General features: G+C 44.5%; 1 protein-coding gene across 4 annotated transcripts; it reads left to right on the top strand.

Moving 5' to 3' along the window:
• The first annotated feature begins 378 nt into the window (after nucleotides 1–378).
• On the top strand, nucleotides 379–10,401 carry c19h2orf42 (chromosome 19 C2orf42 homolog). Of its 4 annotated transcripts, none has more exons than XM_074617886.1 (9): nucleotides 379–679; nucleotides 1,947–3,111; nucleotides 5,300–5,419; nucleotides 5,555–5,665; nucleotides 5,963–6,067; nucleotides 6,262–6,369; nucleotides 8,692–8,783; nucleotides 8,947–9,109; nucleotides 9,194–10,401. In XM_074617886.1, the coding sequence occupies exons 2-9, from the start codon at nucleotides 1,965–1,967 to the stop codon at nucleotides 9,427–9,429; spliced, it is 2,082 nt and encodes a 693-aa protein (XP_074473987.1). In that variant the 5' UTR covers nucleotides 379–679; nucleotides 1,947–1,964; the 3' UTR covers nucleotides 9,430–10,401. The 4 variants fall into 4 exon arrangements, with proteins under 4 accessions (XP_074473987.1, XP_074473985.1, XP_074473986.1 ...); XM_074617884.1 differs by having other exon boundaries at nucleotides 382–695; XM_074617885.1 differs by having other exon boundaries at nucleotides 384–671; nucleotides 9,194–10,400.
• Nucleotides 10,402–12,352: the final 1,951 nt, after the last annotated feature.

Genomic DNA, 12,352 nt, shown 5'->3' with positions numbered 1-12,352 from the left:
TCTAGTTCCATTATCTAGTTCCAGCTTCTACAATCTGATTATTAACTGCATTCATCAGTTTTTGATTTCATTGTAAACTGAATACAGATAAAATCAAGACTTCTTAAGACTTTAACATGTAACATCTAAAGGAATTTAACATCTAGCTGGGTGAATAAGAGCTGTGTGAGGCTCTACCATAGGAGGGCTATGGGCTATAGCACATGCTTTGAGCTAAATGCTATGATAATGCTAACATGCTAACGTGTAGCTGGTCAGTTTAGACTCTAGAGTGTTAGCATGCTAACATTAGTTGTACCCATAAACACTGATAATAATTCATATTACAGTGGGAGTACAAGAGAGTAGAATAGAACTGGAATAGATTTAGACTGTTTATTGTGTTTATAAAGGCCAAAGTCAACAAGAAAACACCTGATAAACGAATCTAAACCAAAGATACACTGGTTAATCCACATGAACTACATCTCCCATGAGCCAGCGCTCCCAGAGAGGCCGCCCCCCCTTTTTCCCCCACGTGATCGCGTCCAGCCAATAGGGAGTGTCGTTACAGGCGCAATGCGGCTGCGGGGATGTAAGGAGGAATGGCGACGGTCGAGACGGTTCCGGAGCCGGAGAGGAGCTGAATGAACCAAACAGAAGCAACGCAGCTCCTTTAACGCTCTCACACAGTAAGCGCGTGCGTGACCCTGCTGGTGTGTGCACAGCATGTGAACATATACATGATATACATTACAGAGCATTGAACTGTGTTAGCAAAACTTAAGAAAGCAATGTGTTTTAAATAAAGTTTCATATTGCAACTTCAATTTAGCATAAAAAAAACATGGATTATTTTCCCTTCACTTTGTATGTTCCATGGATGCCACTTTCTACTACTGCCATACTGCGATTATACTGCTAATCTGATTAGAACTCTGTTTACATCATAATCTATTTATTCTATTTATTACTAGGCTTCCTCTTCATACCTGCACACATCACAGGATATCTTTTCTGCACGATTTTATGTCTTAGATTCTAATTAATTTTTAATTGGATTATGGATTTGTTTTTAACAGAGATTCAAAAAACCACATGTGTTACATTTGAAATAGTTTTGGCCCCAAAAGATGAAGAATTAAATGAATCAAACTTGTATTTAGTCGATGACCCCACAGTGTTGCATGACGAGGAAGAATACTATTATTGCTACTAACCCTCCATCATTATTGAACCACAACGGTGCAAATGGCTCTAAACATGGGGTTAGTTCCCTCTGCAATCTCAGGCCTGTTCTCATTCCCAGGGCGTCAAATACCAGCACTACGTCACGGCCGTCAGCGTTCGATACCGACGCACCCTTTAGCGTTGGTATGAGACTAACCGAGCTTTCCATTAACTACAACGTCAATATAACCACTCAGGGAAAGTGCGGCTGCAGCGTGGTGACGTACCGGTGCAGGAGGGGAGGTGGAAAGGTCGCTGTTTGTGTCCCGTGCGTAGTTACAATCAGCTATAGCTTCATATGTACATATACCCTGTTCACATCTCTCCGTCTCATTTTCATTGTACAAACGTCGTCATTTTAAGCCCAACCATGTTGTTTTTTCCTAAACCTAACTATAGCACTTTTATTGCCTGAACCCTAAAAGAGTGTTTTTGTTTAATTCACAACATTAAGAACGTGTTTACTGCGAGTGAAAAGTGACGTCGAGGGTTCTGACAAATGCTAAGCTTCCAGTTTCTTGATGATTTCTTCTAATCTTATTGAACTGTTACTCAGAGGGATATTTGTCTGTTTGCCATGTACAAAACAAACCCTTCATACATCATAAAAGCATGAAAGAAGTACTAAAGTACCAAAAGTAGTCCTCTCAGACATCTGACGGGACCCAAACAAGCTTCTGTAGCAGGAGAAGGTTGTGTAGGTGACTTTCTCCTTTTTCATTTCCCTCTTCATCCAGGTTTGAATCCTGTTCGTGATGGAGAGTCCCAAAATGGAAAGTGAAGTAACAGTGTCCTCCTCGTCCAGCGTGGTCTCACCCTCCGCTCCCCAGACTTCCACTGCTCAGGCCAACCTGGCAGCAAAGCAGAGAGACAGCAGAAAGACCACATACACGACTCCCGACTTCCTCTCCGACCTGGGGAGGGCCACCCTGCGGGGGATTCGCAAGTGTCCGCAGTGTGGCGTCTACAACGGCACCCGGGGGCTCAGCTGCAAGAACAAAGCCTGTGGGGTCTCCCTCAGAAACGCTTCTTCGGCGGCGAGCAGGAACAGCAAGAAATGTGCGGTGGAGGTGGTGAAAGTGATAATAGACAGCGAGGAGAGGGTGGGGAAAGAGCGTGAGGGTGGAGGAGGAGTCCTAAGCGGTGGCTCAGGTGGAGGAGTCCAGGTGTTTTCAGTGTGTCACAGAGGAAGAGGAGCCACAGCTACGCAGTTGGGCTTTGTTGAACTCGTCCCCACCGATACGGCTATAGCGACAGGTGACGGCGCCACCCTGCTAACCCGCATCAACCTGGGACGCTGCTTTTTGCCGTCATGCAGACAGGGTCAAAGGTCAAATCAGGGCGAGACAGAATCAGCGGTGGCCGGTTCGAAACAGTCCTCCGACAGTCTCTGCATCCACATCAAGCAGGCGATAGAGTGTCGGAGCCGTGCGACGCCGCTGACCTTAAAGAGCTCCGTCCTGGAGGGTCTACAGGCCTCCATTCAAGCCAGGGAGGAGCTGTGGAGGCTGGCCACGGAGTCTCCAGGCCCTCTGGTGCAGCGGGTTACAAAAGACACCCTGGTGGTGAAGTGCCACACAGATTCCCAGCATCCTTTGGGTTTGCTGCATCTCACAGTAGGTGCAGGTGGGCTGTCTGAGGTTGTAAAGAGCGAGAGGAGGAGCAGAGAGCAGCAGCAGCAGCAGCACGCCGTCTTTCACTGTGCCTGTGAAGTTAGCAGCAGAAGAAGTAAACCTGGTGTTGATGGAGCAGCTGGATCCAACAACTCTCCTCCTCCTCCTCCTCCTTCCAGCTCGGTCACACCACAACCCTGCCTTCACTTCTACGCCTGTGTGTGTGCCTTTGCAAGCGATGAGAAACTGGCGTCAGAGTTTGCTGCTTTCATCAACTACACCCCCACTGGTACAATGACTCAGCATGTTTTCACTTTCTTTTTTTTAAATTTTCTTTTTATTTGGAAAAGGCGTTATCACAGTGTATACAAAACTTTACAGATAGTTATACTTAACTTTTTTCCCATTTTAATATACATGTACAGTTTATATGCATATGCACGAAAAGAGGCGTGCGGATGCCACAGTACTTGTGAGTCAACTCAGTCTTCTGGAGAACTGTGGGTCCTCCAACCTCATTTCTGAAGTACGTGGCCGTGTAAACCGTTCCACAAGTCCAGATTTAACACATCTACACATATACACATCGATATTCAGTTGCATACTCGCGCGTATACAGCCTACATGCCCATGCATACTACTCCATCAAACTGTCAGCAGTTACATTTAGCTTTCTTGCATATGCCTAGCTCACACTCTATTAAAAGACATAACTATATACATTAGAACCAAGGGAGCTTACATTACATTCTTAGTCTTCTCAGCAAGAAGAGGAAAGGAAAAGTCAGTGGAGTCATACAAAGTCTGCTCTTATTGGGTTATAAATTCGATCCATTTATTCCAAATCTGGTCAAATTTTCCCTTTTGGATCCTCAAAGAGTAAGTCAACTTTTCCATTTTAAATATTTCAAGGATTATTCCATACCAATCATCCGATGTAGGTGTTATTGGATTTAGCCACCTTCTTGTGATAGATTTTTTACTTGCCGCCAAAAGGGCCTGCAGCAGCCTTATATCACTCCTCTGACTCAAAAACAAAACGTGTCCCAGATAAAGAGTCTCCAGGTTCAGGGCTATTTGAGTCTTAAATACAGTGCTTAATGAGTTATGAATACCTTTCCAGTATAAACTCAGTTTGGGGCGGTCCCAGAAAATATGAATTTGATGATGATTTGCCTCCATTGATCCACATTGTCTCCAACACGTCAAGATTGTGTTCTTGTATATTTCCTGGTGTGGGGTCTTAAAATATCTCATAATATTTCTCCAGCACTGTTTTCACTTTCAACACATTTTAAAGGAATAGTTTGAAATTTTGGAAAATACTTGCAGAGAGTTAGATGAGTACTGGTTTCCTGACAGGAAGTCACTGTTATAGGCCAAGAAATGATCCAGCATATAACCCCGCCCCCCCAGACCACTTTCAGGCAAAACATAGAACTGCCACATGCACTCAGTTGCCAGTTTATTTGGTACACCCAGCTAAAACTAGTGCGGTCTAATATAACAGTCCTGTTTTAGGGAGGTGTTGATTCCACGGATGTATAAAGAGAACTGGATACAGCGTTGGAGGCTCCCGTTCATTCCTATCAGAGTGTCTCAGTGGTGCATGAAGCTAAAATGGCTCGACTGCCATGGGTCCATAGAGCAGACACAGTAGCGTTTCCTTTAACTCCTCCCAGCCCTCGCTCCAACCGCGGTCTGGGTCTCATTCACATGAACGGGGGAAGGGAAATAACTCTGGATTCAGCTATTAGTGCGTTGTACTAGTGTTTGTACTGGGAAGTTGATTCACTTCAAAAAAATTATGGCATCACGTGAACGGACACGGAGGTTGTAATTCCACCGTTTGGCCACTACGAAAATTAGCTTCAAAGCCCAGCGCTCTTCCTGGAGGCTTGGCTGATTCAACTCTGTGATTATTTTGGAGGCTGCAGTTTGTGGTGCTGTTATACAGCTGTGTCTATAACTTTGTCCACCCCATCTATATCAATGAGGGCAGGCTAGACAGTAGAAACACCCCTCTGTACTGTATGATGCAATACAATTTAACAGCCTCCAAAATGATCATAAAGTTGAATCAACACCTTTCTATCAATGTCATAACCTTCAGTATCAGAATGCATTAGTTTTAACTGTGTGTACCTAATAAACTGGCACTTGAATCAAAGAACGTATATTGCTAAGAAGTGAAAGTCAATAGGTTGTTTCATTGCAACATCAGCGCCCAGCAGCAGAGCAACGCTTCCGCCATTTTGGACTGAAAGCGTCCACCGGACAGCAGTAAAACATCCGCCTAAAAGTGCCGTACAAAAGTAAAACTAAATAATTTCTCTTCTATAGTCATATTCTACTAAAATGGCCTGTGTTGAATAATAAAATCTTATACATCTAATAAAAAAGTCTAAACTAATCCTTTAGTGTATTATTTGGTTTAATGTAACCTGTTGCTTCTAATGTCCTGTTCTTCCTTTCAGGCGTGCAGCAAAGCGCCATCAGTAGAGGAACTGGTCCCAGTGAGAAGTCTCTGCAACAGGCCCAACCCGTCAACTCTCCTCATAAGACAAAGAAAGCTCGCCTGGATGAATCTCTCTCTGGTGGTTTCATCGTAATACTTCCTGAAATATTTATTCTCACTCATTAATGCACGATGATTTGTCTGAATGTTCCACTGTCCTCCCTCCTCTCTGTCTATCTCTATCTTGGTTCTTTACCTCCCTGGCTCTGTGTAGCCCCCTCAGTGGCCTCTGTCTCTGGGGTGGGGAAGGAGGGAGTGTCGGCCTCCGGCCTGAGGAGAGCTGGTCAGAGGAACGCCGCTGGTGCCGGTAGGCTGAAGGCTCCAGGTGCTGCCTGTCGGCCCCCCCCCCCTTCCTGCCTTTTCATCTTTCTGTCTGTTAAAGAGCCTTACTTCGTCTCTCAGACATCTGTCTCTATCTTTATCAGCCCTCTGTCTAATCCTGCAGCACTAATCCTGATCCAGGGCGCACTGCAGTGCTATTTTAACACTTCATTTGAAAACATTTGCAATTCAATTTACTGGCAAAAGCTTGAGAGACTTTAAAGACTTGAGTATGTGGTTGGTGTGTGGTCCACCTAGAAACAAAAGGAAGATAATGAATGTGTGTGTGTTGATGTCTCAGGGAGCACGCAGGTTGTGGATGAGCGTACGGTGACGATGAGCTTCCAGCAGTGGCTGGCCAGCGTCACAGAGAAGATCCACCAGACAATGCACTACCAGTTTGATGGTAAAGACACGTTGATAAATCATTTCACCATATACTGTATGTATATAAGCACCTCTGGTTTAACCCATAAGCCTTATTAATGGCTCAATACTGATAGAAAGCATAATTCAATGATTATTCTCTGCAGGGTGACTGACTCTGACTTTGGTTGCTTGTTGCAGTAAAAAGTTTTTGCATTGATGTTTTTCCATCAGGGAAACCACAACCTCTGGTGTACCACATCCCCCAGGAGTTCTTCAACGCTCTGCAGCATCGTCTGTCGCTGGGCTCCAAGAAGAGGAGGCTGCCCAACTTCACCACAGGTGGAACAACATCTTTTACTTAATCAGATTCATTATGTCATTTCAACATCATAAATCAGCTCATTCTTATCACAAATCTGGAGCCACAAGTGTTTGAGCTGCATCACACCCAGATATCTCAGACAAACACAGTGACAAAAAGTAACTAAGTACATTTACTCAAGTACAGTACTTAAATACAATTTGGAGGTACTTTTACTTGACTTGGGTATTTCCATTTTATGCTACCGTACACTTCTAATCCACTACAATTCAAAGGCAAATATTTTACTTTTTACTCCGCGACATTTATCTCACAACTGTAGTTACTTTTCAGATAAAGATTTTATATAAAAGAACAAATGATAATCTTATAAAATACAATGCATCGTTAAATGTGGTGACCTCTCGTCATGTTTCACATATCTATGAGTTGGTAGCAGTTCCATCAAAGAGACATTTCACCACTAAACTTCTCGCATGGTTTCACTTAAATCAGTTTTTTGAGGTTCAAACAGGTAAAAGTATCCAATATTTCACAAAAAATGCAAAAATTTGAGAAAAATACAAAAACTAATACAAATTTGTCTAGCAGAACAGAAGTTTTTTCTTCTATCCGACCCTCATTAATCATCTCAGATTTACATTGTGACCCTTTGGAGTTTTGGAAACACTGGAATGAACTACCTAGCTGTATATAAAGTAGTTAAAAATAGCTCCACCTCCATCAGCTACAATACTAAAATACTACTTAATAGGGCTGCTCCCGACTAATCGGTCCTTTTGGTCTTAGTCCACCAAGATTTCTGTAGTTGATTAATCATTTTTTATGCTTTTTTCATGCTGAATGACTTATTTCCAAGAAACGAATGAGCACATCTCTGATAAACACCAGATTTAAAGTGGTGCCTCTGTATGATTCTTTGTGGAGAAACTCAGTTTCACAGATCTGTCGATTAAATCAACTAATTACTTAGTCGACTAAGAATTTCTTTGGTTGAGGACAGCACTGCTACTTAATACATTTAATACACTGATGCACCAGTATTAATAGTCTAATAATATCAGTCACAGAGACTGATTTTCTGCAGAATGAGTACTTTACTTTGAGACTTTAAGTACATTTTGCTTTAGTTAAGTGAGTTTTGAATCAAGGACTTTTTCTTTTAATGGAGTACTGTTACATTGTTATGTTAGTCCATCCATCCATCTTCAACCGCTTATCCGGGATCGGGTTGCGGGGGCAACAGCTCCAGCAGGGGACCCCAAACTTCCCTTTCCCGGGCCACATTAACCAGCTCTGACTGGGGGATCCCGAGGCGTTCCCAGGCCAGAGTAGAGATATAATCTCTCCATCTAGTCCTGGGTCTTCCCCGTGGTCTCCTCCCAGCTGGTCATGCCTGGAACACCTCCCAAGGGAGGCGCCCAGGAGGCATCCGTGCTAGATGCCCGAACCACCTCAACTGGCTCCTTTCGACGCAAAGGAGCAAGGACTCTACTCCGAGTCCCTCACGGATGACTGAGCTTCTTACCCTATCTCTAAGGGAGACGCCAGCCACCCTCCTGAGGAAACCCATTTCGGCCGCTTGCACCCGCGACCTCGTTCTTTCGGTCATGACCCAACCCTCATGACCATAGGTGAGAGTAGGAACGAAGATTGAACGGTAGATCGAGAGCTTTGCCTTCCGGCTCAGCTCTCTTTTCGTCACAACGGTGCGGTAAAGCGAATGCAATACCGCCCCTGCTGCTCCGATTCTCCGACCAATCTCACGTTCCATCGTCCCCTCACTCGCGAACAAGACCCCGAGATACTTAAACTCCTTCACTTGGGGTAAGGACTCATTCCCTACCCGGAGTAGGCAAACCACCGGTTTCCTGCTGAGAACCATGGCCTCAGATTTAGAGGTGCTGATTCTCATCCCGACTGCGTCACACTCGGCTGCGAACCGATCCAGTGAGTGCTGGAGGTCGCAGACCGATGATGCCAACAGGACCACATCATCTGCAAAAAGCAGCGATGAGATCCTCAGCACACCGATCTGCAAACCCTCCTCCACCCGACTACGCCTCGATATCCTGTCCATGAATATCACGAACAGGATTGGTGACAAAGCGCAGCCCTGGCGGAGGCCAACCCCCACCGGAAACGAGTCCGACTTATTGCCGGTTATGTTAGTACTTTTCAAAAATAAAGGATCAGAATATTTGTTCCACCACTGGCTAAATAAACCACAAATGTGAGCAAATGTTGACTCTCTTTCTCTCTCTCTCTCTCTCTCTCTCTCTCTCTCTCTCTCTCTCTCTCTCTCTCTCTCTCGCTCTCTCTCTCTGTGTGGACGTCAGCGTTTGTGAGAAACGATGGACTTCCTCTCTCCAAGTACACCTGGCACATCATCAGTCTCATGCAGGTCAAACGCATCTTTGACACCTCAGAGGTAAACACTTAAAAATCATATTTTGCTCCGTCTCGCTTTTACAGTTTCAGGTTGATGTCAGTAAAACCTCTCTGAACATTGTTCTCTTACAGTCCGGCTGCCAAAAAGCAGAGAAGATATGAGTTGATAAAAGTGTTGATACCTCCTTATTTCCCTCTACCAGCTGCCTCTGGAGCTATCTCAGAGTTTTGTGAAGAACGCAGACGGCTCTTATTCACGTTTCCGCTGCCCTGAGCCTCCGCCTGAACCAGAACTACCAGATGGATGCAGGACAGATCGGCCGCAGGCTATACGACCGATGGAGCTCCGCACCTTCCTCAAAGTCGGTGAGTGACGGGTTTTCAGCCGTTTTCAGCCGTGATATAGCACCAAGAAATCAGCTGTATAGTTCCACTGTGGTATCTCTGCAGGACCGGCAGATCAGAAGGAAGCCAGTCCGTTTGTGATGGAGTGGATCCCAGACGTTCTCCCTCGCTGTCAGATGGGAGAACTCAGGATCAGCTTTGAATTTGGCCACCAGCAGAGCGGTCAGCCGGACAACTGTGAGAAAACGAGCGCGGCTGAGAAAGCAGGTCGTAACAAGTCGGACTCAACCCAATCCAAACCAAACACCAAGGCTGTCGAAATCCTTCAGGTGGTCGTCTAACGACAGGAACCAGTGTCAACACATCTCTGGGATGACAGATATGGATTAATATGACTCATTATACAGTATGGGACATACCCTTATATCCATGTTATATTATGCAAGGTATCAGTTGCCATGTGAATTACACAGTATATTATTGAACAGTATTTTTAGACAATCTAGTCTGTAGGGGAGAACTCATCATAATGCTAAATATTCATAATATCAAACTCTCAAAGTAAAACTACAAAAAAGGAAATATATTTTTTGAAAAATATGCATTTTTGAAAAACATATTACTGAAACATGTTTTGCTCAAGACAAATCATACAATCAGTAAAAATAAAAAGTAATACTGATTTAAAAGTGAATAAGAACTTTGGGTCGGTCAGTCTTTCTCACAGCAGGTAAACGTGCCAGTTCCTCACATTCACTAGAACGTCTCCTAAAGGGGAAAAAGACCCTGGATGTGTTCAAACTTTCAAAGAAGGATTTTTGTTTTGCTATGTAAGCATAAAGAAAATAAAACACATTTAATGGACAAAATGTCTTTTTTGGTTTTTAGTGAAATGTCTCCATCGTGGACAAACGGAGACCGCGAACCGCAAACAGGACAATAGAGACAATACAGCAGTCAATAAAATAGATGCTCCTCTCCCCAAGACAAGTGCATCTTGTCCAGCAGCTCCTCCAACTTTAAGACGCACAGCTAGCAGGGCCGGTCCCAGCTAGCAGGGCCGGTTCCCTGGTTCCAGCTAGCAGGGCCGGTTTCCTGGTCCCAGCTAGCAGGGCCGGTTCCCTGGTTCCAGCTAGCAGGGCCGGTTTCCTGGTCCCAGCTAGCAGGGCCGGTTTCCTGGTCCCAGCTAGCAGGGCCGGTTCCCTGGTCCCAGCTAGCAGGGCCGGTTTCCTGGTCCCAGCTAGCAGGGCCGGTTCCCTGGTTCCAGCTAGCAGGGCCGGTTCCCTGGTCCCAGCTAGCAGGGCCAGGTCCCAGCTAGCAGGACGGGCCGGTCCCAGTTAGCAGGGCCGGATCCCAGCTAGCAGGGCGGGCCGGGTCCCAGCTAGCAGGACCGGTCCCAGCTAGCAGGGCTGCAGGCATTGGTATAGTTCTTTATATGTAAGGCATTAATGTATGTATATATATATATATATTTAATCATGTTTTTTTATAGTGCTTCTTGTATTGTAATGTATTATATGTAATGTCTTGTTTTGAGTCTGCAATAAAGTTTGAATTGAACTACGCATGCTCAAAGCTGATTGGCTGTTGCCCCGCTGGAGATTTGATTGGCTGTTTGCCTCGTACTGGCGTCCTCATTGGATCGTAGATGGCAGGCGTTTAAGTTAATATTTCTGCTGTCGCCATGGAGATGTGGATTATCTTCTACAGAACACCGTTTACAGTCTTTCTTTTGAAGAAACCAGCCGTAGGATATTGTTATAAACCAAACCTCTGGTAAAAAAACAATCTGATTGAACTTGGAGTGGTTCTCTAGGACAACATGACTAACTGCTAGCAGAGAAGACGCTACTCGGAGGGGATAGTACTGGATGGTACCGGATGGTACCGGATACTACCTGGTCAAGAACAGACCGGAAGACCGGACATGAACGCGGTAAAACTGGGCTGGACAGCAGGAGAACAGGTCTGGGCCCAGTCCACCTGGGTTAAACTGTGTGGGGAATGTAAAATAGCGCATTATGTCAAATTGTAAAATATTGTAATTTCCTGGTTTTGCATCTGTCCAAATGAACGTAACTGGCATTAGCATGTTAGCATGCTGAGGTTAGCATTTAGCTAACCTACCTTTAGTCCTTTAGTGACCTCCAGCCCTCTGAGCTGCTGTAGACTCTTACTGGTACTGAGGGATCATTAGAGACAACAGACCGTTAAAATGCTGAATAATGATTTAGAAAATAATCAGCTTTATTGGCTAAGTGTGTGTACACATACAGAAGGAAACTAAGTCCCATTTGAAGTTGATCTCAATGTACTTAAAGACAGAATCATTTACAGGAAGATAGAAATAGACATACAGCTAAAAACAAGGCCAACAAAGTAGAACAAAGAGAACTAAACATAGAACTATTCTGTACATAAAGCAACAATGACCAACAACATCCAGAACATACAAGTCAAGAGTTCTGTAGATTGTAAACAAATACAAATAGTGCAAAGGAATCAAATATTGAAAGTACTAGATTACTTTATATACATGAAGTAGATGGTAAATATATAGCACTTTTCTAGTCTTCCGACCACTCGAAGCGCTCTACACTACATGTCAGCATTCACCCATTCATACACTGCTAAGGTGCCTACTTTGCCCATCAGGATCTAATCTAAATACTCATTCACACACCAATAGGCCTTCCGGAGCAATTTATGGTTAAGTGTCTTGCTCAAGGACACATCAACATGTGACCTGAAGCAGCCGGGTATCGAACCACCGACCTTCTGATTGGTGGACGACCTGCTCTACCCTCTGAGCCACAGCCGCCCCAAAGCTGGAGTATATGCATGTACAGTATGTCTGTTTACAGTGTGCAGGATTTATATGGCTGATACTTACATGTTAAAGCAGAGAGTGCATTTTTAATGTCAAAAAGCGACTTGTGCCGACACTTTTTTTTTGTGTTGGACTATGGTGATCTTTTGTATGCAGTCCTCTGCTCAGTGTCTTCATATGGTTGACACAGCTTACTAGCTGCTCTGAGGTTCATTACCAGTAAAACTCTGACTCCACTTTGAGTTATATTCTCGGGTAGGATGGCCTGCCCTGGCCAGCCGTGGGCTCTGTCATTGGTTCACCTTTTATATACAAAGCATTCTTGGTCTGCTCCCATACTACCTATGTGTCCTCATTACACAGATTACTCCTTTTGCTCTCAGGACTAATTTATGCTTTCTGTCTCAGATGAACGTATGGAATTGGTAAAGGGC

This window comes from Sebastes fasciatus, chromosome 19, assembly GCF_043250625.1.
Source record: "Sebastes fasciatus isolate fSebFas1 chromosome 19, fSebFas1.pri, whole genome shotgun sequence".
In the NCBI taxonomy this organism is placed as follows: Eukaryota; Metazoa; Chordata; class Actinopteri; order Perciformes; family Sebastidae; genus Sebastes; species Sebastes fasciatus.
This window is presented reverse-complemented; position numbering and strand designations above follow the sequence as displayed.